The 25,310-nt window shown below is 34.6% G+C and overlaps 5 protein-coding genes and 1 non-coding gene across 9 annotated transcripts; all 6 read right to left on the bottom strand.

Annotated features, from left to right (window-relative positions):
* Positions 1–6: 6 nt before the first annotated feature.
* clec-186 (C-type lectin domain-containing protein) lies at positions 7–2,978 on the bottom strand. The gene is made up of 7 exons (NM_070049.5): positions 2,832–2,978; positions 2,179–2,294; positions 1,519–1,985; positions 1,370–1,408; positions 1,218–1,317; positions 214–377; positions 7–166 (listed from the first exon to the last, which is right to left on the bottom strand). Exons 1-7 carry the CDS (start codon positions 2,927–2,929, stop codon positions 89–91), a joined length of 1,062 nt encoding a protein of 353 aa, NP_502450.2. The 5' UTR covers positions 2,930–2,978; the 3' UTR covers positions 7–88.
* 21ur-15562 lies at positions 904–924 on the bottom strand. The gene has a single exon (NR_056854.1).
* A 152-nt stretch (positions 2,979–3,130) lies between the features above and the next one.
* gcy-18 (Receptor-type guanylate cyclase gcy-18) lies at positions 3,131–8,990 on the bottom strand. The gene is made up of 15 exons (NM_070048.7): positions 8,679–8,990; positions 8,489–8,598; positions 8,357–8,437; positions 7,518–7,618; positions 7,059–7,233; positions 6,720–7,012; positions 6,532–6,679; positions 6,065–6,273; positions 5,930–6,018; positions 5,790–5,879; positions 5,128–5,548; positions 4,773–4,974; positions 4,541–4,726; positions 4,318–4,489; positions 3,131–4,268 (listed from the first exon to the last, which is right to left on the bottom strand). The coding sequence occupies exons 1-15, from the start codon at positions 8,948–8,950 to the stop codon at positions 3,476–3,478; spliced, it is 3,342 nt and encodes a 1,113-aa protein (NP_502449.2). The 5' UTR covers positions 8,951–8,990; the 3' UTR covers positions 3,131–3,475.
* A 168-nt stretch (positions 8,991–9,158) lies between these two features.
* Positions 9,159–13,539, bottom strand: nstp-5 (UDP-galactose transporter; the record flags this gene model as incomplete). 2 transcript variants are annotated; one of them, NM_001268750.3, is made up of 8 exons in its annotated part: positions 9,159–9,791; positions 9,840–10,144; positions 10,510–10,586; positions 10,958–11,029; positions 11,078–11,246; positions 12,411–12,675; positions 13,272–13,354; positions 13,408–13,539. In NM_001268750.3, the coding sequence occupies 8 exons, from the start codon at positions 13,528–13,530 to the stop codon at positions 9,713–9,715; spliced, it is 1,173 nt and encodes a 390-aa protein (NP_001255679.1). The 2 variants fall into 2 exon arrangements, with proteins under 2 accessions (NP_001255679.1, NP_001255680.1); NM_001268751.3 differs by lacking the exons at positions 12,411–12,675; positions 13,272–13,354; positions 13,408–13,539 and having other exon boundaries at positions 9,713–9,791; positions 11,078–11,237.
* A 1,139-nt stretch (positions 13,540–14,678) lies between these two features.
* srf-3 (UDP-galactose/UDP-N-acetylglucosamine transporter srf-3) lies at positions 14,679–19,577 on the bottom strand (the record flags this gene model as incomplete). 3 transcript variants are annotated; one of them, NM_001268747.3, is made up of 7 exons in its annotated part: positions 14,679–15,523; positions 16,445–16,779; positions 17,229–17,308; positions 17,388–17,526; positions 18,184–18,303; positions 18,351–18,460; positions 19,494–19,577. In NM_001268747.3, the coding sequence occupies 7 exons, from the start codon at positions 19,563–19,565 to the stop codon at positions 15,273–15,275; spliced, it is 1,107 nt and encodes a 368-aa protein (NP_001255676.1). The 3 variants fall into 3 exon arrangements, with proteins under 3 accessions (NP_001255676.1, NP_001255677.1, NP_001255678.1); NM_001268748.3 differs by lacking the exon at positions 19,494–19,577 and having other exon boundaries at positions 15,273–15,523; positions 18,351–18,412; NM_001268749.3 differs by lacking the exons at positions 18,184–18,303; positions 18,351–18,460; positions 19,494–19,577 and having other exon boundaries at positions 15,273–15,523; positions 17,388–17,456.
* Positions 19,578–20,657: 1,080 nt separating this feature from the next.
* Positions 20,658–23,188, bottom strand: txt-19 (transcellular chaperone signaling (x)cross tissue). Its single transcript, NM_070045.3, has 5 exons — positions 22,986–23,188; positions 22,320–22,427; positions 21,772–21,846; positions 21,585–21,719; positions 20,658–21,170 (listed from the first exon to the last, which is right to left on the bottom strand). Exons 1-5 carry the CDS (start codon positions 23,136–23,138, stop codon positions 21,072–21,074), a joined length of 570 nt encoding a protein of 189 aa, NP_502446.2. The 5' UTR covers positions 23,139–23,188; the 3' UTR covers positions 20,658–21,071.
* Between the last annotated feature and the right edge of the window lie 2,122 nt (positions 23,189–25,310).

Below are 25,310 nucleotides of genomic sequence, written 5' to 3'. Positions count from 1 at the left end.
TTTCTTAAAGAAATTTAAGTTTTTATTACAAGGGAATATACAAACAGAAATTTGAAATTTGAAATTATGAAACGATTTATGCAAAAATTTAAAAGTCCACAGAACAAACAACTCCCTCGTTTGGTGCAGTATGTGTGTAGCTCACCCAGAAGCCTTGCGAAGATGTCTGGAAACTTTTTATTGTTTCTAACGTTGTTGCCTAGAAGCACTTACCTGTGCAATATAATCTCCAGTTTTTGGGAACATATTTCCAAAGTTCAAATAATCCGGAGAGGTACCATCAAACCATTGCCATTTTCCACTAATTGTCTTCATGTCAATGTTTCGGAGACCAATGGTGGCATATCGTGTATCATTGAAACGTTCGTAGATCAATGCTGAAAGATGTTTTTTAAAGATTGATTTTTGATGATTTGATAAGGAAATGTTCCGTAATTCATTAGAAAATAGTTATTGATTTTTTAAATAAGCTATCTTGTGACTTAAGAACGCTATAGAGCAATTCGTATTGACCATATTTTCAGTCAGATATTTGGAGGGACTTTCCAAAAATTAAACATTGTTATATAAAGACAATAAACTATTTACACTACAAACTATAAATATATGGGGATGCAACTAATATAAAAGTACAAGTGACATCACAATTTGTGATTCATATTTTTGAGCTCGGCCATTTTTTTTAAGTTTTTGGTACACAATTTAAGATTTTTTTTTTAGATTTTGACGGAAAACTAAATCATTTAAAAAAATTCAAAAAAAAATTGAAATTTTCAAAGTAACCATTCGAAAATTTAATTTAATCAAACAAATTTTGGCGGGATATTCAAAAAAAATTTTTTTTTTTGAAAACTGTTAACGGGATGCTGCATTTTTTCTAAAATTTTGATATGTTTTTATAAAATTTATTCAGCACTTTTTTTACTGGAAAAACAGTGGAAATTTTCTAAAAATTCCTAATGGGAAACCGCATTTTATTTAATAAAATTTAATTTAATAAAACACTTTTTTTAAATATAAATTTTTTCCTTTTTTTTTTAATTTTTAGAGTGAAATTATTTTTTTTATTTGCTGGGAATTTAAAATCTAAAAAACCAATTTTTCCTTAAAGTTTCAGATATTTTCAGATTTTTTTGCTTGAACGAAACTAGCTTAATTTTTTTATGTCACAAAGTTTTGAAGTTACGTGCTTTTTTCATGTAAAAATCAGTACTCACATCTAAAAAGATCATTGAGATCCGACGAATGAATTGTTGCAACAGTTGCTCCATATTTTGCACATCTTTGATTCTCTCTTGTCAAGAACGGAGCATCATCCTGAAAAGTGACTAAAATTAGTATTTTTTTCTTTGAAGTTCACTCGACGAACCGGTACATCAGGGTAATCCGAGTCGTTTCCGTAGACAAGCTGAAACGTGTCAATTAATGTGGAACTGATATGATTTATGTTCTTGTTATCAATAATTGATAATTTAATTATCATCACCCACTTCATCAGAAATCAAGATCAAAACCTACAACAATATAGCATTTTTGCGTAGGCTCAAACAACACGAATCCTTGTGGACAGGCTTTTGGAGTGGTTGTTGGTGGTACGGTAGTTGTTGTAGTGGTGGAAACTGTAGTTGTTGGTTTTGGAGTTGTCATGGTAGTTGCTGTAGTTTGTGTAGTTTTCCTGACCGTAGTTGTAGTTGGAGCCCTAGTTGTGGTAGTTGTTGGTGGTATAGTTGTTGGTGCAGCACTGGTTGTCGCTGTTGGATCATAAGAGCACACGAACTCAAGCTCCTTGTGCTCTGCGAGAGTTTGCCATCTTCCGTTTCTCACGTTTTCAGCGACAAAATCCTGTTTATTAGGGAATCCTGCTTCGAAATTGGTGTAGGAGACAATAGTCCCGTCATCCCAGTTGAAGAGCTCGTAGTCCTTTTTTCGAGAGAGCCCGATCCAGAATTGACCGTTGTTCGAGCCGAATTCGGTGGCGGCGGAGGCTAAAAAATGCTTCTGTTTTTTTGTTAACTGGTGTAAGGTTTTCAAGGCACAAAATTGCCTGCCTACCTGGCCTACGCAACAGATTTTTACCCGCCATTGAGGCTGGTGATTATAGGCATGTATGAATGTGCCAGGCACAAAGTAGGTAGGCATGTAAGCACAAGCCCAGCGTACCAGAACATTAAAACTTACAGGCTAAGAAATTAGAGGTGATAGCATTATCGACGGTAGCAAGGCTGTATCCGTGGCTATCACAATATTCCTTGGCAGTGTTGTATGTATGCTTTTTGGACACAAATGCGTAGCACCTTAAAATAAAATTCAGAATTTTTAAAGTTATAACTAATTTTTTTTTGTCGATTTTTCGCTCACTTTAAAATCTGGTCAACCAAATTTGGTGCCCAGATTTGGGTGGAGCTCCGGTCTTCCAATTTTTCAACAAAAATTCTAGATTAATCTAGCAATATCGTGTCTTTTTCTAGCTATCAAAATTTTCAGCAGATATTTAGAAAAAAAAACCATTTTTTAAAATTTATTCGGACAAATTTTTTGTTTTTTTTTTCTTTAAAAATTTCGAATTATCAGCTAGTACGTGAAAATTATCTTAAATCTCAAAACAAGCACACTGAAACAAAACTAGACACTAAAACTCCCGATGTAGACACGCCTTCATGCCTACTTGCCTACCTCATTCCTGTCTGCTAGCCTTCTCTGCCAGCCTGGATAATTTGTTGAAATAACAACCGACAAAAAACTAAATTTCAAGAAAATCAGTTTTAAATTGACAGTAGGCACCAGGTAGGCAGGAATTTTCGCCTACTCGGAAAAAATTAAAAAATCTTTACCTAGTTCCAATAAACCTCTCATGTGGATGTCTGCAACTCGCTTCTTCTGAAAACCCAATAGAAAACCCGAATATCAAAAAAGCAGAAAATAGGAGCATTGTGACGGGGGGAAACTGCAGCACTTCTTGCGGTTATTCAGTTTTCGATAAAATTCGTATGACATTTTATTTTATTTTTCAACCCGGCTGATAAGATAAGAGCTTGTGCCTACACGCCCAAAGGTCCACAGACGTCATTTTTTGGATAAGGTCATTTTAGGTCTGTGTTTCGATGACATTTTCCATTATCAATTTTTTTCATTTCAAATTTCAACCTGGAATTATTTATTCATTTTTTTGTAATTATATAAATATGGGAAAATGGTGAGAATTATCAGGTAGGATGGTCGGAAAATGTAAAGTTCCAATTATAAGTTATGAAGATTTTTTTTAAATGACGATGTTTGTATAACGTAAAGAAGTTTAAAAAATAGGAAAGCTGAACGAGTTATTTCTGTGATTAATAGGCAAACTACAAAAGGACCAAAAAGGGTGTACCATCAGAAAAAGCAACAAAAAGGTTCAATTGGTAGGGACAGTATGTATAGTTATCAAAAATAAGGAAAGTTATCATTTTGAAATTTTATAGATTTCAGAGCTGAGTAGCTAAACTCCTTCCACATTCTGAATGTAGTTTGTAGTCGAGGCGTCACCAACTCGATCCTCCAACCAGAATGTCCTGCAAGTGCCCTTTCCTTTCACTTGAACCTCTCCTCTTTCAGTCGTTGTAAACACCGGATGATGAGCTCTAATGTGCATATGAGCCTCCTCACTCATTTGGATCATTCCAGGCGTTCCAGTTGATTCCATTCTTGACGAAACATTGACAGTATCACCGAAGAGACAATATCTTGGACACGTCAACCCGACGACTCCGGCGGCGACGGATCCTGTATGGAATCCCCAGCGACAACGGACACGATGGGTTGGACGATGTGGAATTTGATATCCGGTTAGGTACTGACGCATGTCTAGTGCAGTATTCGCAATGTTCCTCGAATGATTATATTCATTTTCTTCAGGGATCCCAGATACAACCATATAAGCGTCTCCGATAGTTTCCACTTTGTAACTCTTATTCCGAGTTATACATTCATCAAATCCAGTGTACAGCCCATTAAGCATATTGACAACTTCCAGTGGAGTTGAGCCGGAGCATATTGTAGTGAATCCGACAATATCTGAGAATAGAATTGTCGCCGATGAATAAAGCTTCGGAGCAACAGATCTTCCCATTTTCAGCTCATTTGCCACGTAGGCTGGTAGGAGTTGGGTGAGGAGTTGGTCAGCACGGATGTTGGCTTCTTCTAACATTCCAGTTCTTTCAGCGACAAGCTTCTCCAGATTGTTTGCGTATTGTTCCATCATCTTCATCATTTGATCAACGAGACTTCCTTTTCTGAAAACTGTTCTTTTCCCTATATTAAATGAATTCCAAATAGTCTCACGTTTTCAAGACCATCTCCGTATTCAGTCGAACTCGTCGAATCGACGGCCGAATCTCTGGATTCTCACTCCAGCAATCCCTCAGCAGAGCGTTCAGATCTGGATGGAGTCCCATTTGGTTTTGAATCTCCGGTGACACGGTTTTCGATCCGTCTGCTAGATAGTCGACAAGTTCTGAAAAAAATAAATAAGCTTTTTTTTATTTAGCAAACAAAATTTCCATACCACTGATGTTTGTATTATCCCGGAAGGGCAAACTTCTGAATAGAATCTCATACATGACCATCCCGAACGAATAAATATCTCCGGCTTGTCTTCTCAGCATTGATTGCTTCACCCAACTTTGATCCATTCCTCTTCTCTTGTTTGTTTCTCGATTTTTCAGAAGTTCAGGAGCCATATAGATTATTGCTGAAAATGCTTGATTTTCCCCCAGTTTCTCTAACAGAAAACTCACAAGTTGCCTGCGATGCTTGACTCTTATCGTCCGAATCTTTTGCAGCAGCAATCTCAATAGCCCCTTGCTTTTCCCATCGTTCCAGTGGATTAGCGATACCGTAATCCGACAGCTTAACCATCCAGTTTCGATCAATCAAGCAACACCATGGTGTAAGGGATCCGTGATAGCCGATAGGCGACGCGTGAAGATACTCCAAACCCTGAGAACATCCGACATTTCTGAACTTGTCGTTGTAATCTCATATTGTTAACTTTAACCTCACAACATGAACGTTTCGTTACTTTTGATAACACCAGTAGGCATTAATCAGGTGCAAACCCTTGAGATGTTACCTACCAAGTGCCTAACTTACCAAAGTAATATCCCTAACAAAAGCTCCATGGAACTTCTCATCAAGTACTACATTTGCATTGTAGATTATATCCTGAATCGTTCCTCTGCTACAAAACTTCCACAAAACCAACATTTCCTCTTTCTCATTAAAAGCAGCTCCAAGGAATGGATTCAAATTGTCATGAACCGCTTGTTTCATTTGTGTCAGCAACTGCATGTCCTCTTTTATAAACTTGATGGGTCTTCTTTGTTTGTAACGATGATAGGTGGTGTGGGTGTTCACACCAATTATTGCATGCTGCTTTTGACCTGTCTGTATATTGCTCAACTTGGTAGTCACTGAGCCAACTGACATCATTGATTTGACTTGCTCCTCGTCGATGAACTGCAGATCGTCGTGGAAAATTCGCCAAGGCATCTTTTCAAGTTGCTTGTTTTCGCTTAAATGTTAGGTATGTAGGCAGGTAGGAAGGAGGTAGGCATTGCGTTTTTCTGTTGTTCTTTTCAAGTTTGAAAATACCTAATTAAAGCAGCCGACACCTTGCGACTTAGTTCTCGCCCTAAAAAATTTAAAAGGTCAAAACCCAACCCGTAAGATGTCAGCTGCTCTAATTTTTCAAAGTAAAATTCATGAATTTTCATCTTTTGAAGATTTTTAGCTAGAAATATTTAAAAGCTCACCAGTATCTAAACAAGAAGAAAAACACAACTGATATTAAAATTAAAAGAATGATAAGTGATCCAACACTGATTTCCAGTAGGTAACTGCATCTGAAAATTGAAAATATTTAGATTTTTTTTTTTTTTTAAATCTAGACAACCTCTGTCCTCGATATCCGCAAATTGGCTCATCAAGTGGCATTGAGCCATCCTCGCTTGGCCAGAACCCCGATTTGATGTCGTTGATTTTCTGAAAATCTTTAATTGTAGAACATCCCAGAAATGTTCTGACTCACCAGTTGGAAACATCCACTTTTATTCTTCAATCCATCACAGTTGGATATTAACTCGCTTTCCATATTCACCATTTTCATGACTTTATCCCGATTTGGAGATATATAGAATGCTGAGAAGATTGGTGCCCGATCTGCTACGTCATCCATGAGCACTGTGCCAATTGCTCCTGCGTCTTTATTCTCCTCAGAGCTGGATCTGCTCACAACTCCTGAATTTATAATTTGAGATGCAAAATATTTAGGTTTTTATGAACTGGGAAGACGAAGGGGTTCCTATACGGAAAATCTAGCGCGGGGTAGAATTTGCGGGCGAAAGTTGACCTGTTGCGGCAAAATGCTGGCAATGCTTGGGAGAAAGCTGACAATGTAGGGCAGAGATATGTCAATGCAAGGCAGGTGGCTTGTAAGTGCGGCAGAAAGCTGGCGATAAAATCCCAACGGAAACTACAAACACAAAGTAAAATTACCTTCAAATTTCATTCGTCTCATTCTATTCCAAATAAATTGTCCATTAGTCACATAAGCCTCATTATCAGTTTCATTCAACACTTTCCGAATTGCCAATGCATAAAGTTTTAGAGAATCAAACAAGTGAAGATATCCATTAATATTAGTCTGAAATTAACTTATTTCTCTGAAACTCTATTAGACATACCACATCAATATCAGATTTCTGCATTCCATGTTTCTCAATCTTCTCGACAAAAGAGCTAACAACACTATCATCAAATCCATTGACGTCATCAACTATAATAGCATTCGCATAATGATCCTTAACTCTTTGGAGCATTTCCCCATCTGCTCCAATCCACGGCGTCAAATCTTTCGTTCCACTTTGCAACCATGGAATTATATAGGCATACTCTGCATTATTCATTCTCATTGTGTACGTAGCTTGCATAAACTCTTTGGATAGTTCTTTTGTAGATGAGAAGAGGCAAATTATTACTGGAAAGTATTAGAGATCAGAGGTAATTAAACTGCTGAAACAAACTTCTCGCGTTAGCGGCCAAATCTCCGAGTTGCCCGGAATTCATCATTTCGTTTGCATCAGTGTTCTCATCAAACATTACTTTTTTGACTATAGTCACACCTTCCCTGTGCATGATTTCTTCGAAAATTGAGACTCTTTCAAAAGCTGTGCTTCCGGTGTTTGTAGCGATAGCCACCTGCAATTTTTTTGGAGTATTGCGGAACACACTAGGTTATTGGCACTTGAACCAGGTATTTGGAATCATAAAACAGCTGGAATTTGTTTTCAGCAAAAAGGCTTGTAAATGCAAAATTTTAATCTTAAACTTTAGTGAATAAACTGAACACACAAAAATGCCACAATAAATATTTTCCCCATATGATTTCAATTCCAAGGTTTCAGATGAAAAATTGTTTAGCAGAAATAATTTAAGGCTTTTGACGCCCAAGATGTCAAGAATGTGAAATTAAATCTGGATACCTTTAGCCACTTGTAGTGTAGAAGCAAGGCGACTGTCGCTTCTGCTATAGAATTTGTGTTTTTCGACGAAACTCTTGCCAATGTTTTGTAGACACTACGATCTGAAATGTTTGAATTTCAACAATTAACTAATTTAAATTGATTAATCTAATAAAGGTCTAATAAAGTTTCGATTATGCCAGGTCCCTAGCCCGAGTTTAAACAGTGAAATGCATAAATAAATCGCACGGATTATAAGGTCTCGTCACGAGGTTTTGTGGCAAGACCCAACAGAATTAATTCGTACGGCTTTCAGTGCGCGTTTCAGAAGTTTTCAAAATTGATATAATTAAGTTAAAGGTGGAGTACTGAAATCTGAGACTAGTTGAAAATAATAATTGAAGTTGGAAAAATTGTGATTTTAGCTAAAAAGAGCTTTATTTTCCTAAACTTTGAACCGCCATAACTTTTTTTTGAGAAAATTTCAAAAGGTCTCGTGTAGAATTTCGGTAGTTTTGGGTCATTTTGGGTATAAAAAAGCAAAGTCTCAAATTTCGGTACTCTACATTACTCCACGGTACATAACTTGAAACGACTCATAAATTCGAAAACAATAGGGTTTACATAAAATGGTTCACAAGAGTATATCGACATGTCACGTGATGCCATGGCTGTCCCATTAAGATTTGATCTACAAAAAATGCGGGAATTTTTTGTCCATAAAAATGTGACGTCAGCACGTTCTTAACCATGCAAAACCAGATGAGAACTCTGCGTCTCTTCTCCCGCATTTTTTGTAGATCTACGTAGATCAAGCCGAAATGAGACACTCTGACACCACGTGATATGTTTAAAATTACCTGAAACAGCATTTGGAACACTAGAATAAGAGATAATTGGAATATTCCAGAAAGTTGCCATTTTTGTCACAGCTTCGAGCTCTGAAAAACCACTCAATTAAGCCACCAATCAACAGCTTGCCAAGTGGAAACCTGCTGCACAGTACGGTCCAATAAAGGCTCTGACCTGATGAACATGATATAGTTCTGCAGCGACTGCAACTCCCTCAAAACTCTCACTGCAAGCCTGTCGTGACACTATCCTAAATCGCACAAAAGATCAGTAGTGCAAGTTGTGTTTTTTTTTCAATAATTTTGTTGTCTTATACTCTTCTAAACCTACTCAAATTCAATATCATCGCCGACAAGACCCTCTTCGATCAGATTTTCCTTGCTAATATTCAAAATTCGAGCATCATTCGGCATCACCCCGACAGCTCCGATATGACCAATCTTAATGACGCGTTTGTGCTCTTTATTGACCTCCAGTTTGGCGCCATTGTCGAATTGAGTGTACGACGATTTTTCACCGTTTTCTTTGATATCCGGGATTTCTTCAATGGCAATAATGGGAATATTAAAGAAAATTAGAATAAAAAGCAACGTTTTTAGCATTTTCTGATGCTCCGACTGCAAAGTAGCTGCGAAATATCTATTTCTTCCAACTGAGCTCTTCCACGTTGCCGCTTCACTTGAAATCTGATTTGAGCTGCTTAAATTTAAGATTAACTACTGTGTCTACTCAAAATACGTCAGTACTAGATTATCCATCCGTACAATATGCATTAGTTTGATTAGTTTTTCCGAAGGATTTTCATGTGTTACGTACTACTATTACTTATATTTACTTATAAAATTCGTTCTTATTAACAAAACAGAGAAAACAATAGAAACCCGGAGATAAAAAACATTTTAAAAAGATGAAAAACAGTGAACATTTTTTGGCTATGAACATATTTGGAAGGAATGACATGGAAACAAGAAGAAGGGGGTTTGATATTATAGATTTGTGATTAAAATTTTTAAATATTATGGAAACGCAGAAAAATGAGAGCTTTGAAATTGAGGTGCAAGCGCGCTCCAATGGCAAACTTTGAGTCCCGTTTTTTCGGTGATTTTCCATTGTTTTTATAAGATTTTTTGTCAAAAAAGGTTTTTCATCAATTTCAACGGGAAAATAGTACAAAGACGAAAAATTGGTTGAAATCGGCGAAAATGATGGAAAACGTTAGAATTGCTGGTTTTGTCGCCAATACCTAACGAGACCCAACGTTTAAAGGCGGATCGTTCTCATTTAGCAGTGGAGCTCAGTTGCATCGATTTCAACAAGCGCATTTTTCTGCGTTCCCATAATAAAACATTTCTAAGAGATGAAATTTATGATTTGCTGCTCTCGACCACAGGCTGCAACTCGACTTCTTTCGGCGCATCGGTTGGCAGGGCTTGATGAGAGGCTCTGCAAAAAAAAACATGAATTTTCCACTTCAATACCCGAATTACTCACTTGTACGGGTACATGCTATAGGCGAAGACGGCTGCGATAACACCAGAAGCTCCGACGAGGAAGAGAATCGATGGACGGAAGTTGAACAGGAAGTAAGCAGCGATACAGTTGAGAACGATGGCAAGTGATGTTGCAAATGCCTTGAGAATATTATCAGCATACTTGATGACGACTGCAACAACGAGTCCTCCGAATGCGTTGATGGCTACAGTAACCCAGACTGCCCAGTCGAATCCTTGAAGCATGTTATTCCAGATTTCGATTGGGTTCGGGCCGTCTTGGTAGAGGCTTGAATTGTCTTTTACCTGGAAAATTGGATGTGAGAAAGCGAGAATAACTTTAATTTTTTTTAAATTTTAATTAATGGTCAAAATGTTCATTGACAGTTTCAATGTTAAATTTAAAATTTTTTTGTAATAGTACTTTTTTGGTTTTTTTTGGTCCCAAGAAAAACGGAACTTTTTGAAGAAATTATCTTGAAAATCATTCAAATAAAAAATAATTTTTTTTAATGCAAAAAATTAAATTTTTTACTAAAAAATTGATTTGAAATAAACTTTAAAAATATAAAAATCGTGATATTTGATGATTTTCAGCTTTTTTTAAAGCTTTTTCTCGCATTTTTTCAGGCTTCCCCGGCCATTTTGAGCATAATTCTGCAAATCCGTACCGATGCAAAGAGAAAAGCGAAGAAAATCGATGGGAACGCCAGCTGGATATTTCTGATCCAAATCGACACATTTGAACCTGAAATTGTTCATTTTTTAGGTTTTTTTTTCATTTTCAGAGAAATCGAAAAATTAAAATTTTAATGGGGTTATTCATGTGATGACGAAAAATGCAAAAATGTATTTTTATGCATTTTCCCCTATACATGTGTGCAGAAAAATGTTAAAAAACACATGAATTTTTTGCATTTTCGACATTTCTGTATTTTTCTAGAAAAAAACAGAAAAATGTAAAAAAAAATGCAAAAAAAATGCATGCGTTTTTTTACATTTTTCTACACACTTGAATAGAGGGAAATGTATAAAAAATACATTTTTGCATTTTTCGTCATTACATGAATACTTTATTTTTTTCAATTTTTCGACGCTCTTGGTACGAATCTTACGTACCTTTGAGAATCTTCTCGAAATAGATTCCAGCAAATCCGGATAGAACGCAAGCGATGAGAACGGCGATAAATCCTGAAGAGATAATAGATTATACCCGGGGATCATTTCTAATGAACTCACCGAGCACCGAATTTTCTGTTTTAGACGATGCCAGTGACGCTGTTGTGACGACAGTGGTGAGAGTTGTGGTGAGATTTGAGAATGGGGATACTGTAGTTGTTGGAGCTAGTGTTGAGGAAAGTACCGCTGCCGCTGCCGCCTTTTCCCGCTCGTTCGACATTTTTTGATCCTGGAAACAATTTTTTGGACCGGTTTTTGAAAAGTGCGACCGAATCCTAAAAACTATTAAGGTCGATCTTTTTCTATCGAAAATTTGAAGATATGATTCCCGAATTTCTTTTTTTTCTAAATTCCGACCTGGCAGCTTTAGGATTGAATTTAAAACGTTATTCAAGCATAAACTAGACTCTTTTGGAATATTCACGTCGATTTACGCAGCGCGTGTACTCCTCGCGGAGAAAATTTTGCAGTTTTTTGGATGAAATTCTCAATTTTGGACTATTTTGTATTTAACATTAAAATTGCGAATGAATCACATTTTTTATTGTTTTCAAGTAAAATTAGATTTTTAAAAAAATTATTTTTCAAACGTTTTTCCCAGTAAATTCATAGATTTCTACCTAAAAACATTAAAACAAGAAACTAATTAAGAAATTGGATTTAATAAATTTAATCAAATTAGAGAACACAGTCCACAATCAGGCATATTAGCAAAAAGCTGTAAAATCAGGGGTTTTTTTTTTTGCAAAAAATCTTGATTTATTTTTAATTTTTGTTAACTTTCCTAAAATTTAACTCGAGTTTTTTTTTGAATTTTGGAATTTTGAAAGAACAAAAAAATTATATTTTCTCTATTTTTTCCTTCAAAATCGATTTCCATATACTTTTTCTAATTAAATTTGTTTTTAATTGAATTTTTTTCCAAGGACTTTCTCCTTTTCAAATGTCAAAAATTTTCCGTTTTAGATTTAAAAATATCGGAAATTCCAAACCGTGTACTCCCCGAGGAGAATTTCGTGTTTTTTTTTCTATTTTATAAGCGTATAATATTTCTAAAAATTAGATTAAAAATTTGCCCATTTTCCACTTTTTCAAAGAAGAAATTATTTACGTTTTCTGAATTTTTTTCTCATTTACTTAAATAAAATTTAATAAATTTTTTATAAAGTTTGTTAAAATTCGATTTTTTTTTTAATTTTCCAGAAAATCGAAATTTTCGTTGTTCGATTAAAATCGAAACTTTGTCTCAAATCAATAAGTTTATCAAAAATGCACACTTCTCCTCGGGGAGTACACCAGCTGAGTAAATCGACACATGGCCGTGTTAGAATAAAAGTTTCACACGGTCACTCGTCCATTTTCAAAAATGATTAAGTTCGGGATAATTTCTCACATATTGAACAACGACGACTCCGGCGAAAAGTACGAAAAGCGAGATCCACTGTTGAATTGTCAAACGTCGATGAAGTACGAGAACAGTAAATGCGGCCGTCGTCAGAATTTTCAGCTGATAAGTGACCATATACGTGGCGGCTGGAAGATTGTCGACGGCAACGTAGAGCAAGAAATTCTGAACTGTGTAGATCGCGGATGGCACCAGAACTTTCAGTGTATCCCTCCAGTTGACGAAGAATTCGTGATGGATTTTACGGAGTCCTCTGGAAAAAAATACTGTTATGATCGATCCGTGAATTTTGCAAAAAGCAGCTTCGCACAGAAATAGAGGCGGAGCGTTATTTCGCAACCCTGCGGCACGGTTTTTTTTTAAAGTTTTTTTTTAAATAATGTATAGATTTTACTATTTTATAGTCATTTTTCACGGAATTCTGGCTTCCCTCATAAATCGAAATGGCAGAGTTTGCCGAACTAGGCCATTTTGGGTCGGAGAGATTTTGTGTAGATTTACGGCGCGTTGCGTGTCGCGTTGCGGCTCGTTTTTGGTTATAAAATTGATGTATTTGCCCGTGTGGAGTACACGGCACTTTTCCACGCGTTGTCCGGCAGGCGATTGTCAATGGAGCGCGAAAATTCAATGAGAAAGGCCAGAACCCCGTGTTTTTTTCGAATTAAAATGTGATCCAGTATGATTATCATAAGATCTTGAGCAAATTTCAAGTTTTGGCTGAAAAATTTATTGAAAAAAATCAACAAAAGCCGCGGAGTTGCGAAATTTTGCTCCGCCTCCCTTTCTGCGCAACGCTGATTTTTACAAAATTCACGGATAAAATTTAGGATTTTAAGCTAATAATCTCACTTGGCAATGCTCTTCTCCTCGATACACGCGAGCAATAAACTGACGGTGCACTTGAAAATTTCTCCGAATAAAACTGTAATTGTCTGAAAAGAAAAAAATTAACATTTTTAAAATTTAAATTCTGTCAAAGCCTAACCTTCAAAAATTTCGGTCTATCCTTTGTCATGGCATATCGCATAAAAAGCACCAGTGAGCAGTTCTGGACAACCAGAACCACCAGTGATGAGTATTTGATGGTTTCTGCTTTTGTGAGCCCCATTGTGGCCTGGAAATTGGAGGAATTTGAGAAAAATTGAAGAATTAGAAAGGTAGAAAAGAGATTTTGAGAGATTTTAATCAAAATATCTGGAATTTCGATTTTAAATGTAAATGGAACACTGAAAAAATGCAAATCAAGGGTGATTCAAAATTTCCTAAAATGAATTTCAGAAAATCCAATAAAAGCATTTTACTTGCTATTTACGCTTCAGAATTTAATCAAGAATAAATTAGCAAATAAATAAAATTTAGCCACCGCCGCTACTTCTCGCAAGACAAACAAAAGAACAAAAAATAATTTCAAATGTCTGTAATTGTTCTACTTTATACGTTTTTTTTAAATAAAAATTCAAATTTTACAGCGAAATAATACAAATTTCCCTATAAAATACGCAAATTTGAAAAAAATATACGTTTTTGAACGGTGTTATCTAAAAAAAAGTAGACTATGGCTATTTTTTGTACGTTTTGACAAAATATTCGATTTAAAATATGATCATGAACTATTAATAAATAAAAATTGAACTGGAACCGCGAAAAAAGTATGCAAAACCATGAGAAAAAGGAGAAAAAGGAGGAAAAGTCGGAAATTAAAAATTATTTACTTATCCGAGAGGAGTACACGGTTGAGTGCGCGGGGGCACTTTTTGCGCGCGAAATTCAAATTAGAGTAACTTTTGCGAATTTTCGACGAGTTTTTGCAGTACAAATACTACAAAAGAACAAAAATCGAATGAAGAAGCAATATCACAACCAGTCTTCAAAATTTTCGCACGCCTTTGTCATCTCCGTCTCTCAAGCACACACTGCTGGTTTCTACTTCAAAATACAAACAAATGATGTGCATATATTACAACATTGGCGAGCGCTATAATATAAAATATTATATCAAAATTAAATTGTACAAAATCAAAACGTCCGGGTCGTCACCATTGCACTCTGCAACGTGGACACACAGAGTTTTGTGGGACCAGCTGCTGGTGAGAGAGTACGCGTAGTCAGGATACGCAGAAGTACACACAGCTGGTCAGTGCAAAAACAAAAGGGGCCACGTACTTTTTGCTGGGATGTATGATGTTTTGGAAGAATAAAATAAGAAATTGGCTAGATTTTTAACTGAAAAATGTCGAACAACAAAAAAAGACGTTTGAAAACCAATTTGTTATGTAAAAGAAAATTTCGATATCACAATTGATGAATAAAAATGATAATAAATCACAGATTCAACAGTTACGATAGTGATAAGTTATCGCTATTTGCAGGAAACCTAAAAATGGATGCAATAAAAAAACAATAAATGCAATTTAAATTTAAAGAAAAAAGGCAAAAAAGAAAGACCCCGAATGTTTGAAAATAACCGATAAAACTCTGATGTGTACGTGTGATATATTGTTGCGACGCAGAAAAATGTGCGCTTTGAAATCAACCTCGCTCCACTGCTAAACTGGGTCTCGTTAGGTATTGTTTTGCGGCGAAACCGTGTGAATTCAAAATTTTTGTTGACAAAACTTGATATTTTAACTGAAAATGGGGTTTCTCTGAAACTTTAGCTATTTCACGTTTAATTTCACATCGAAATTATAAAAGCAGCAGAAAAACCAAAAATTCTCGAAAACAGATTCAATTTTTTTAAGTGAAAATTTTGAATTTCCGGTTCTATCTAACGAGACCCAAAATACAGCGATTGAGCGCGATTTCAAAATTCGCATTTTTTAAGCGTCACTATAATATACAGACGAGAATTTACAGACAAAACGCCTCTTTTGTAGACGGAATCTCGCCACGTAATCGGCCGAGAGCCGCCACCATCGACTGATGAGATGAATAGAGGAAAATTGAGAAAATGACAAGTGAGGCGCCGAGCAAGAAAGTGAACGATGGAATGAAATCGAAAAGGAAAATGGATCCGATTGTGGAGAGAATGATGGCGACTGAAGTGGCAAAATTCTTGGCAATGTTGTCGGCGTACTTGATGCAAACAGCAACAGAGAGACCTGCAGAAATGTGTGTATGGTTTACGAAAGAACGTGCGATTTCTATCGGTTTTTTTTTCTTTTTTTTTCAATTTCTTCTTTGTTTGAATGTGTTTCTCGATTTTTGTAGCGGATGTCTCTAGAAACTGAGATTTTCGTGAAATTTTCTTTGAAAAATAGCTGTGGGAACCTGCATGGTTGTTCAAAAATCGTGAAACGAAAATTGTTCGATTTTTGAAAAAACTCAAAAATTAGCTTAAAATTTTGGTTAATGTTTTCTTTTAAAAGTCTCGTTTAATCTATTTTTCATCAATATAAACAAAGTTAATAGATTTAAAAAAAATCGTATTTCATGGTTAATTTTCTGAATTTTTTCTTTATTTTTCGAAAAATCGAAAATTTCGTTTTCCTGATTTTGGAAAAATAGCAAAAAAATGTTGGCTATTTCTTTTTTTATAGAAATTTTCAAAATAATTTTCTTATGTTTTTTTATATTTGATTTTGAAAAAAAAAAACATTGAATTTTATGTTCTTTTTCCTATTTTTCAGTCAAAAATTGTAAAATCCCCTATTTAAAAACAATTAATGCGACTTCTCCACGAGGAGTACAAAAGTTGTGTAAATCGACACGTGGTCGTGTTAGAGCTTTCCCGCTCATTCTTCCATTTTCAAATATGAAAGAGATTCAAAGCTTGTGAAATGTTTAAATAATAATTTCCGGTTTTTTAGACAAAAATTGAAAACGAAATTTTTAAAATTTATTTTAGAACTACTTTTTTGGGGTAAAACTCAGGTCAAATCGGGTTTCCAACAGGAAGTAAAATTTAAAATTAAAAAAAAAGAAAGACATTTTGATCTTTAATTCGAGTAAACCTTTTTTTTCGAATTTTCTAGAATTTCAAACTATAAAACTTTTTAATCTCAAAATATTCTCCAAATTACCTCCAACACCGTACCAAAGTACAGTAAGCCAAACAATTGAGTCAAAACCATACAACAATCCATACTCATTGACAGTTTTCGAATCCTGCATATAAATCGCCGAAAATGATGCTGGAATCGAGAAAACTGCCATTTGAACATTTCTCATCCAAAGAGATACTGGTGCTGATCCTTTGAGAATCTTTTCGAAATAAATTCCAGCAAATCCAGAAAGACAGCATGCTACGACGACGGCTACGAATCCGACGAATGGAGATTCACCAGATGATTCCTTTGCTTTTGTACCTTGAAGTTGAACGAGAGAGACTCCGACAAATAATACAGCTAGTGCGAACCTGGAATATAAGAAATTTTGGGGAATTTCCTCAGGAAGGATCTGATTTTTTAAAGCTTTAAAATACTAAAGATGGTACCAAAACAACATATTTGACAGGCAAAATATCTCGTAGCGAAAACTACAGTAATTCTTTAAATGACTACTGTAGCGCTGGGGGCCCGTAAATCGACTCCGTACATCGACTACAGTAGTCATTTAAAGAATTACTGTAGTTTTCGATATGAGAAATTTTGCGCGTCAAATATGTTGCACAATACGCAGTTTCAGAATTTTGTGGTTTCGTAATATACAACCAGACTACTTGACAATTTTTCAAAAAAGGGCTAAATTTAGCTGAAATCTCCGAAATTTTTTGAGTTTTCTCATTATGAAATTCGCTATTTTGGGCCCTTTTAAAAAAAATGTCTATCCATTTTTCTTCCAACTAATCGATCGTCAAAAACCAACCATTGTGTTCGATTCAGAGATCTGCGCAAGATGATAACCGTGAAAATAGCCGCCGTGAAAATTTTAAGCTGTGATGTTATCTGAAAATGTGTCGTAGATGAAGCTATTCTCTATTGATTTTCAATTAGAATAATGACCACGTCATCATTACACACAAACCATGAAAGTTGCGGCGTCTAAATGTGAAGCTGCCACGTAGAAAAGATTATTTTGAACTATGTAGATCATGGCGGGAATGCAAACTTTCAATGTGTCATAGGGTTGCTCTAGGATTTGAGTTCGTAGAGCGTGGATGAATCTGGAAATTGCGTTGAAATTTAATTTTGCAATTAAAAATTTGACTTGACGCGCTAAATGGTTACTGTAATCAAAAGTTTTGTAGATTTGTCTTCTATAACAATTTTAATTAAATTTTTTGAAATTTTAAAACAATTTTCCGAAGTGAAATTGATAATTTTTATGGCGTTTTTTTGCGGAAAATTTTATTTTTTTATATTACCCAGACGCGAAATTTTACGATTTTCGACAAAAATATTTTGTTACATGCAAAAAGGTGTGCGCCTTTAAAGATTACTGTAGTTTCAAATTTTCGTTTCTGCGCAATTTGTATTGATTTTGCACAGTTTTTTTAATTTATGTGTTTTTATGGTAATTTTTATCGCAAAACTATGAAAAGTAGATACAAAATTTCAAAAATTGAAACTACAGTACTCTTTAAAGGCGCAGACCTTTTTGCATTCAACAAAAATTTGTTGCGCCGAGACCGGTTAACGTATTTTTAGCTCAAAAATTGTAAAATTTCACGGCTGGGTAATAAATCCCAGGAAAACAATTTTTTCGATTTTTTCGCGCGATAAATAATTCCGAAAATCCAGAAAAATTTTTTAAGCAAAATTTTAGTGAATTTTCTGTATAAAAAACTTTTTTTCCATTTTCAAATTAATTTAAAAATAACCTTCTAGGTGTCTCTTCTTGAGCTACTAAGAATAGACAAATGAAACATTTTATCACTTCAGTTAACCAAACAGCTACAGTACTAACAAACATGGCGTCAACTTCACGAGCTCGAGAATATCTGAAAATTTAAAATTATTTTCTCTTTAAACCCGACGACTAACTTACCTAATAAGAAGAGTATGTATACTATTCTGTAGTGTTAACCATATCAAAATTGCCGTCTTCATATTTCCTTTTGATTGTGAAGATTCACGGCCAACAGACACCAAGGGTACCTGGAAAAGCCGAAAACTTTAATGGAAATAATGGATAAAATTGGAGGGGAATTTGGGAATGTGAAAGGAAAAGAAGAAGAAGAAGTCTTTCTTTCGGCCGGGGGATTTTAGATTACTATCGTCTGAAGAAGGCCTTGTTCTTTTTTCGCGAGGTACAGGCGTGCCCAGATGAATGGCAAGTTTTTAGCAATTTTTTAGATTTGACTTCGGAATTAGGCTTTATTCAGAAAAAACCATAATTTATATTTATTAGTCTTCGAAAAATTCAATTTTTGCAATTTTTCAGTGTTTTAGAGTAGAAAAAGACGGAAAAACTATATACAATTCAAAAATAATTGATTTTATTGAAAAATTCGAACTTATGAAGTAGCGAAAAAATAAATTTAATTTAAAATCGAAAAATCCAAGGAAGATATTTTAAAAATTTAAAAAATGTTTGGAAATTGGAAATTTTTTTAAAGGAACGATTTTTGAGAGAAAAAATCTCAAAATTTTTTGAATTAATTTAGAAAAAAGGAGATAGTTGATCAGAAACAGGTCTGCCGGATTTTCGGAAAAACCGAAAAATCGACAAATTTTGAAACTTTGAAAATTTTTTGTTTTTAAGATTTTTTTTTTTCGAAAATCGAATAATACGAAAAATATCAACAAATTTCGATTTTTTGGCAGAAAAAATGCATAATTTTTCAAATATAATTTAATTTTAATTTTTTTTAATTTTTATTGAGAAAAATCTTAAAATCTTAAAGAAATTCGTCCTTTTTCGAAATGCGAAAAACACAAATTTTCTGAAAAATTAAGAATTAACTGAGAATTTGAGAATTTTCGTTAAAATCGAATACTATTTAAATCGACATATTACAATTTTAGAGAAAAAAATATGGAAAAGACAAAAAATTCATGGATTTTTCAAAAATATGTCGATTTTAATGAGAATTATGTTTTAAAGTTCAAAACTGAAGAAATGTCCGGAAATTCGTTTTTCTTTTTGAAAACTGAAAACAATATTTTCAAGGTTAAGTTAAGAACTCACAGGTATTTTAACCGAACTCTCGGGCGTTGAGTGGAGCAGTGGATGAAATGCGTCGTCATTTCTACCCATCATATTCCAGATGGTACCTGAAATTCAATCATTTAAAGGCAAAACGGATAAAAGAATAATACGAAACGAAATACGGCAAGAAATCGGGAAGTGTAGTGCTAACAACTATGTATTCCTGTTTTTCAAGAGGATAACCGCCTCCAAATTCAAGATTTCTGTTCAGATTATGGCATAAATGCCCAGAAAATGGATTGGGAATGTACAATTTGTTGAAAGCTCATATAGTTTTTACTGTTTCAAACGTGGAATTAGGTAGAGAGATTGAGAGGAACAGAGAAAAAGAGAGAGAGTACAAGAGCAACTTTATTTTTGAAAGAGACGGAAAAGAGTGAAAGATTCGGAAAGCATGGAGTAGCAGACATTCAAAATGCCACGACGGATCTGCAAACATTTAAGGTCATTATGTTTAAAAGGACAATGGAAATTCCCAATTTTCTGTTGAAAATCGAATTTCCAACGAAAAAGTTGAATTTTAATGCATCAATAAATTTATTCTTCTTTAAAAAAATTATTATTTTGAAATTTTCAAAGAAAAATCATTTTAAAATTGGGGAATATTCGCGAGAATGAAGAAAAATATCTGCAAAAAAAAATGAAAAAAATAACTACCGTAACTTAAAGGAGCATCCCCTGCAGTCAAGTTGTGGTTTTAATAATGAATTACGAAATAATGAATTACGGTACTTGCGAGCTTAAAACTTGGGAAAATGGGCACGGAAAAGCGAAAACGTGATGAAAGCAAGCAATAGAATCATTAAATTAGTACAGATTTGATAAAAAATGTTGTAAAGAGGCATTTAAAACTACCAGTTTCGCTAAAATTTGAATTTTCAGCGAAAATGAAAACACTAAAGCCGTATGCTTTTAGTTTAAAATCGAAAGTGTAATTTTTCGATGGCGTTTAAAAGATAAATACGTTATTTTTTTAAAAAGTCAGAAATCTAAAACACCATAATTTAAAGGAGCATCGCTCGCGGCAGAATAATCTCGGCAAATCTTTGGTCTCGCAACGAGATAATGAATTACTGTACTCGAGGTTTCACAAACAGGAAAGCGCTTGAACGGGCATGCAAAAACGTGAAAACCAAAGTGAAAAATCAATGGAAACTTTATAGAAAACCGTTGCACAAAATCTGACACGTAAAATTGGTCTCAAAAATTCGTATAAAAACCTAGTCAAGGCACAAAAATGGATTTCATCAAAAAAATGCTCGGAAAATATTGGGTAATATTATGAACTAAACATCTCGTATTATTATGAATGGAAAGTAGCTTTGGGGAGAGATTTATAGAATCATATTCTTGGGTAAATAGATAGAAAGTGAAGTAAGCCCGGATGAACAAGGAGAAATCGGTGGAAGTTGGTTGCGAACTGGGATGTGTTGGTGGGACCGGTCAAAAGTGATGGCAGATTGGCACAAAACAACTATAACAAGATGTACAATTGAACATAGATTATTTTTTACAATTTACAGGAATTTCTTTAAAACTAAAAATGTTTGGGGAAAGCTACTCATCATCTTCATCGGCTTTTCGTAATTGAAGCTTATACTTTTCTTGACTGGACCGCCGCTCACAGAGGTACCAACTTGCAATGTATTGGATTACCTGGAACAAATTTGAATATTAATTTCTAAAAATATTGGATAGATTTTAATAAGTGGCCGCGAAAAGCGAAAACTTGGCCACCGCTTTAAAAAACTGGCTCTCTCATGTGGTGTCAGTATGTCTTATTTCGGTTTGATCTACGTTGATCTACAAAAAATGCGGGAGATTAGATGCAGAGTTCTCAACTGATTTCGTATGGTTAAGGGTGTGCTAACGTCACATTTTTTTCTGGGAAAAAAATTCCCGCATTTTTTGTAGATCAAACCGTATGGGATAGCCTGGCACAACGTGCTCTCTTTCTGCTCTCATCTTTCTCAATGCTCATAGTCAGAAGCGCTTGAGCGTGGCAGAACTTTTCCTCCTTTTTTTCTCGGTCATGTTGCAAATCCCCATTTTTAGGTGACAAATGCTCACCTGTACCACGAGAAATATCACTAAAAGACAAATGAGCAAATTCTCAGAACTTCTAAAAGTTTCCAGTGGAACACATGGTTGACCTTCCAAACAGTTTGGTTTATTCCTCCAAATGTCTTCCAATTTAAGATGTAGCTGGAAAATATTGAATGGGAAAAAATTCCAGAAAATGAAATAATTAACTTACACGTTTTCTTACTGTCAGCGTGAATGCAAACGAGATTCCAAGCAAGAACATCATTGCCGTTTGACCCAGGATGAACTGAAATTGGTTTTTTAGGATAATTTTTTATTTGAGATTATATAATAGGCTCCGCCCATATCTTGACGTGTTTACTCGTGGTATCAGAATGTCTCATTTCGGTTTGATCTACGCAGATCTACGAAAAATGCGGGAGAAGAGACGCAGAGTTCTTAACTGATTTCGCATGGTTAAGAACGTGCTGACGTCACATTTTTTTGGCAAAAAATTCCCGCATTTTTTGTAGATCAAACCGTAATGGGAAAGCCTAGCACCACGTGTGTTTAACGTTTTTAGATTTTTGTATATATGTCTGTGTGGACAAAAAATTGACACAAAATTTCGATTTTTCTAGCCGAAATATCATATTTTATTTTATTTGAACATAAAATATTATACGATTTTACTCTCATTTTTGTCTTTAGAATTCCTAAATACTTTCGTTAGATATCTTGTTTTCATTTTGGAGTCTGAAAAAGAAAAAAACAACTCACCACAAACAGAAGAATTGAATTGAGAAAACATAATGAGATGAGTCCCAATAGAGAGAGAACAAACAGGAATGTGGCATAGCAACCGATCAGAAGAAGTGTTACTACGAACTGAAATTTACAATACATTTTTGGGCAATTTTATAGTAGTGATAAACACATACAATCGAATTATGGGAAACTATCTAGAAATGTTAGATTTTTTGAAGTGAACTAACCAATTTTCGCGATTTATTCTTAAACACCCCGAAGGATATCTGAGTTTTGCAAAAAAATCACCATTTAGATCAATTTTTCTAGGAGAAAGATAAGCTTTAAAAATTTCAGATTGAAATTTCAGGCGGTTTTTTCAGGCTATCTGTGAAAGCCTATTCTAAGCATAAGTTTTAAAATAAGAAAGTACCATTCAAAGCAATTTTGCTTGTGTTAACTTCTACATTGTCTAATTGAGTTGTTTTAAAATGTTGGTTTATGTGTAAACTCGTGAGGAAATTTTTTTTGGTCGAATTCTAAAACTCTAAGTGATAAAAACTGTGTAGAAACTTTTTGGATGTTCAAAAAAATTTAAATTATTTGATTTTTGATTTTTGAGCATTAAATCATTCATGCTACTCCAATTTTTCATCAAATTCCCGTTTGGAAAAATTTAATTTTTCAAAAAGTGCTAACCTGTGGATATTCATTGACCCTTTGCGGTGAAACTGTAGCTTTTGGTGGATTGAATACAGACAGTAGAGTGATAAAAAGCAGTGATATAGAAATGGAAAGAAACACGAGATTCGTCAAAGTTGCCACACATCGTGCGATTCGCGAGAACGCCATCCGACAGGAGGATCGTCTCTCCCGTTGTTGTTGAGGTGGCGATGGATATTCTGAGGAGAAGAGTTAAATTGGTATTGGCCAGGGGGGCTCGGCCCGCCACCGCGGGAGTGGGTCAGTCAGGCAAGACGGAAGAAAATGAAATGAGCTCACGGAGAGCAGAGAGAGAATGGGGAGAGAGTGAGAGAGAGAGAGACGAGAAGCTGGATGTTTTTGGAGCAAGAGAAGACGCAGACTGCGTGCCAAATGTCCGTCTGAAAAAAAAAGAAAAAGAAGATGAAAATATGAAACATTTCTTTTCTCTTTTTTGGGAAATGACACCACTTTTTATGTCGATGTAAGAATTTTGAAAGATTCGGACGAAATGATAGAAGTAGAGAAAGAAACACAACTGTTTTGATATTATTTGATGGAAAAAAGCAGTACGAAAAATCAGTTGTTGTTGTTGTTATTTGTACCGGTGCTAGGTGGGGGGACTGGTTTTGTGACAACATTACGATAGGAAAAAGGTTGAACGATAACGTTTCCTAATAGGAACGCATATCATTTGGAAAAGGAACTTGCAAATAGGATAGTATAAAAATTTCGAGGAGCATTTTGAACTATGAAAATTGATCTGAAATTTCTCAGATCAAAAATAAAACGCCTGAAAAATTTTTTACTATAGGATTTATACTGCCCATTGAATTTTCCAACAAAAATGTTTTTCTCGGAAAAAAGTAAAATATTCTCACAATCAGCCAAGTTCCTATTTCCAAAAAAATCGCTGAAAATTTGGTAAATGATCAAAAATTACCAAAAAATAAATTTTTGATTTTTTTTTTCAAATATTTTTTTTTGAAACTTTGCCAATTCTCTAGAAATCACAATTTCGAAGTTAAAACAAAACCAATTTCGTCCAAAAAGTGTATAACTTTCATCTCTTCTGGACTCAACAAAACTAAACTAAACATTTTGGAAAAGGTGACTCTTAAAAAATTGTTAAGCTAAACAATCTGAAAATCCCTATTTTGAAAAATGGTCAATATATGGGCGGAGTCTATATTTGAAATTTGAAGGAATATTTTACTTTTAAATTTCCCCAAAAAAACTGTTGTTAGTATTTTAGCCGATTTTCATAAAATGTCAATGTTTTGACAGGTGATTTAGGGAATCATAATATATACATCATGCGACGAAATTCCGCAATATCACAGAAAACTCGGAGAGGATCACGGGCTGGTTTTTGTGACGTGGCCGCGGAGGAAAAAACTCGGCCACCATCCTAAAATATTATTTAAAATTGACAAAGAAAATTTGCATATATTGTTAATTAATGTTCAACTTTGCAACGAAAATTGCATGGCCTAAAAAAAGATTCGAAAAAGAAACTCGGCTACCCTCCCGGATTTCGTGTTTGAAAAGTTGATGGCCTAGTTTTCTATTTTCCCAACTGATGAAAATCATGACTCAGAACTTTTCAATGCCATGTAGAAATCCCAGATATGCATGTTTCGTAATATTTTCCCTGGTAACTCAGGTGTTGTGGAAAAAGAAGAAAATAATGTTTCTATGTTCGTGTCAAGAAGACAAATGACGTACAAAAAAACACGAGGGTAACACAAAGAATTCAGAATAAATAGAAGAAGACATGAGTCATTGGAAATTTAGAAATTTGGGAGAACAATTTCATATTTTTGTAGTTGTTCAATAAATTTCTGAAATTGTATATCTGAGGCTTTTTGGTCAAGTTTTAAAGAGGAAGTATGAAAAATCTTTGTGGGAAAAACGGAAAAAATATACGTATTTCAACATTGACTTTAAGGTTTTGTGCTTTTTCCCCTGTGTATCCCAAAATTGTATTAAATCTTCATGACGTTTTAAGAAAAAAAACGAGATTAGCAACACTCGGCAATTCTGACAAAGTAGTAAGTGAAAAAAAAAATGAAATTATGCTTTCAAAATCGTGTTTTACTCTGTGATTTATAACTGGAAAACTCTAGTAGTGAAAAAATACCAGGGGAGCGCGCTAAACGATTTTTTCCGGCAAATCGGCAAATTGTCGGAATTGAAAACTCCGGCATATCGGTGAAACCGGCAAAATTTTTTTTCGAATTTCAGACTTCAATTTCAATTGCCAAAATTGTCTTATGAATGTTCCTACATCTATTTTAAAAAGTAAACTGATTCTATGAA

Source organism: Caenorhabditis elegans, chromosome IV (assembly GCF_000002985.6).
Source record: "Caenorhabditis elegans chromosome IV".
NCBI classification, from domain to species: domain Eukaryota; kingdom Metazoa; phylum Nematoda; class Chromadorea; order Rhabditida; family Rhabditidae; genus Caenorhabditis; species Caenorhabditis elegans.
The sequence above is the reverse complement of the archived record's forward strand: the minus strand, read 5'-3'. Positions and strand labels throughout refer to the sequence as shown.

Bases quoted from the DNA above. Each gene is read 5' to 3' on its own strand.
- clec-186 (NM_070049.5), bottom strand. From the start codon at position 2,929: ATGCTCCTATTTTCTGCTTTTTTGATATTCGGGTTTTCTATTGGGTTT. The intron at 378-1,217 runs GTGAGTACTGAT...AACATCTTTCAG, and splicing joins TCTCAATGATCTTTTTAGAT to CATTGATCTACGAACGTTTC. The intron at 167-213 runs GTAAGTGCTTCT...AAAAGTTTCCAG, and splicing joins CTGGAGATTATATTGCACAG to ACATCTTCGCAAGGCTTCTG.
- gcy-18 (NM_070048.7), bottom strand. From the start codon at position 8,950: ATGCTAAAAACGTTGCTTTTTATTCTAATTTTCTTTAATATTCCCATT. The intron at 6,274-6,531 runs GTAATTTTACTT...TTATAAATTCAG, and splicing joins GAGACGAATGAAATTTGAAG to GAGTTGTGAGCAGATCCAGC. The intron at 5,880-5,929 runs GTTGTCTAGATT...TTCAATTTTCAG, and splicing joins TGCGGATATCGAGGACAGAG to ATGCAGTTACCTACTGGAAA.
- txt-19 (NM_070045.3), bottom strand. From the start codon at position 23,138: ATGGCGTTCTCGCGAATCGCACGATGTGTGGCAACTTTGACGAATCTC. The intron at 21,720-21,771 runs GTAAGTTAATTA...AATATTTTCCAG, and splicing joins CGCTGACAGTAAGAAAACGT to CTACATCTTAAATTGGAAGA. The intron at 21,171-21,584 runs GTGAGCATTTGT...AATTTGTTCCAG, and splicing joins TGATATTTCTCGTGGTACAG to GTAATCCAATACATTGCAAG.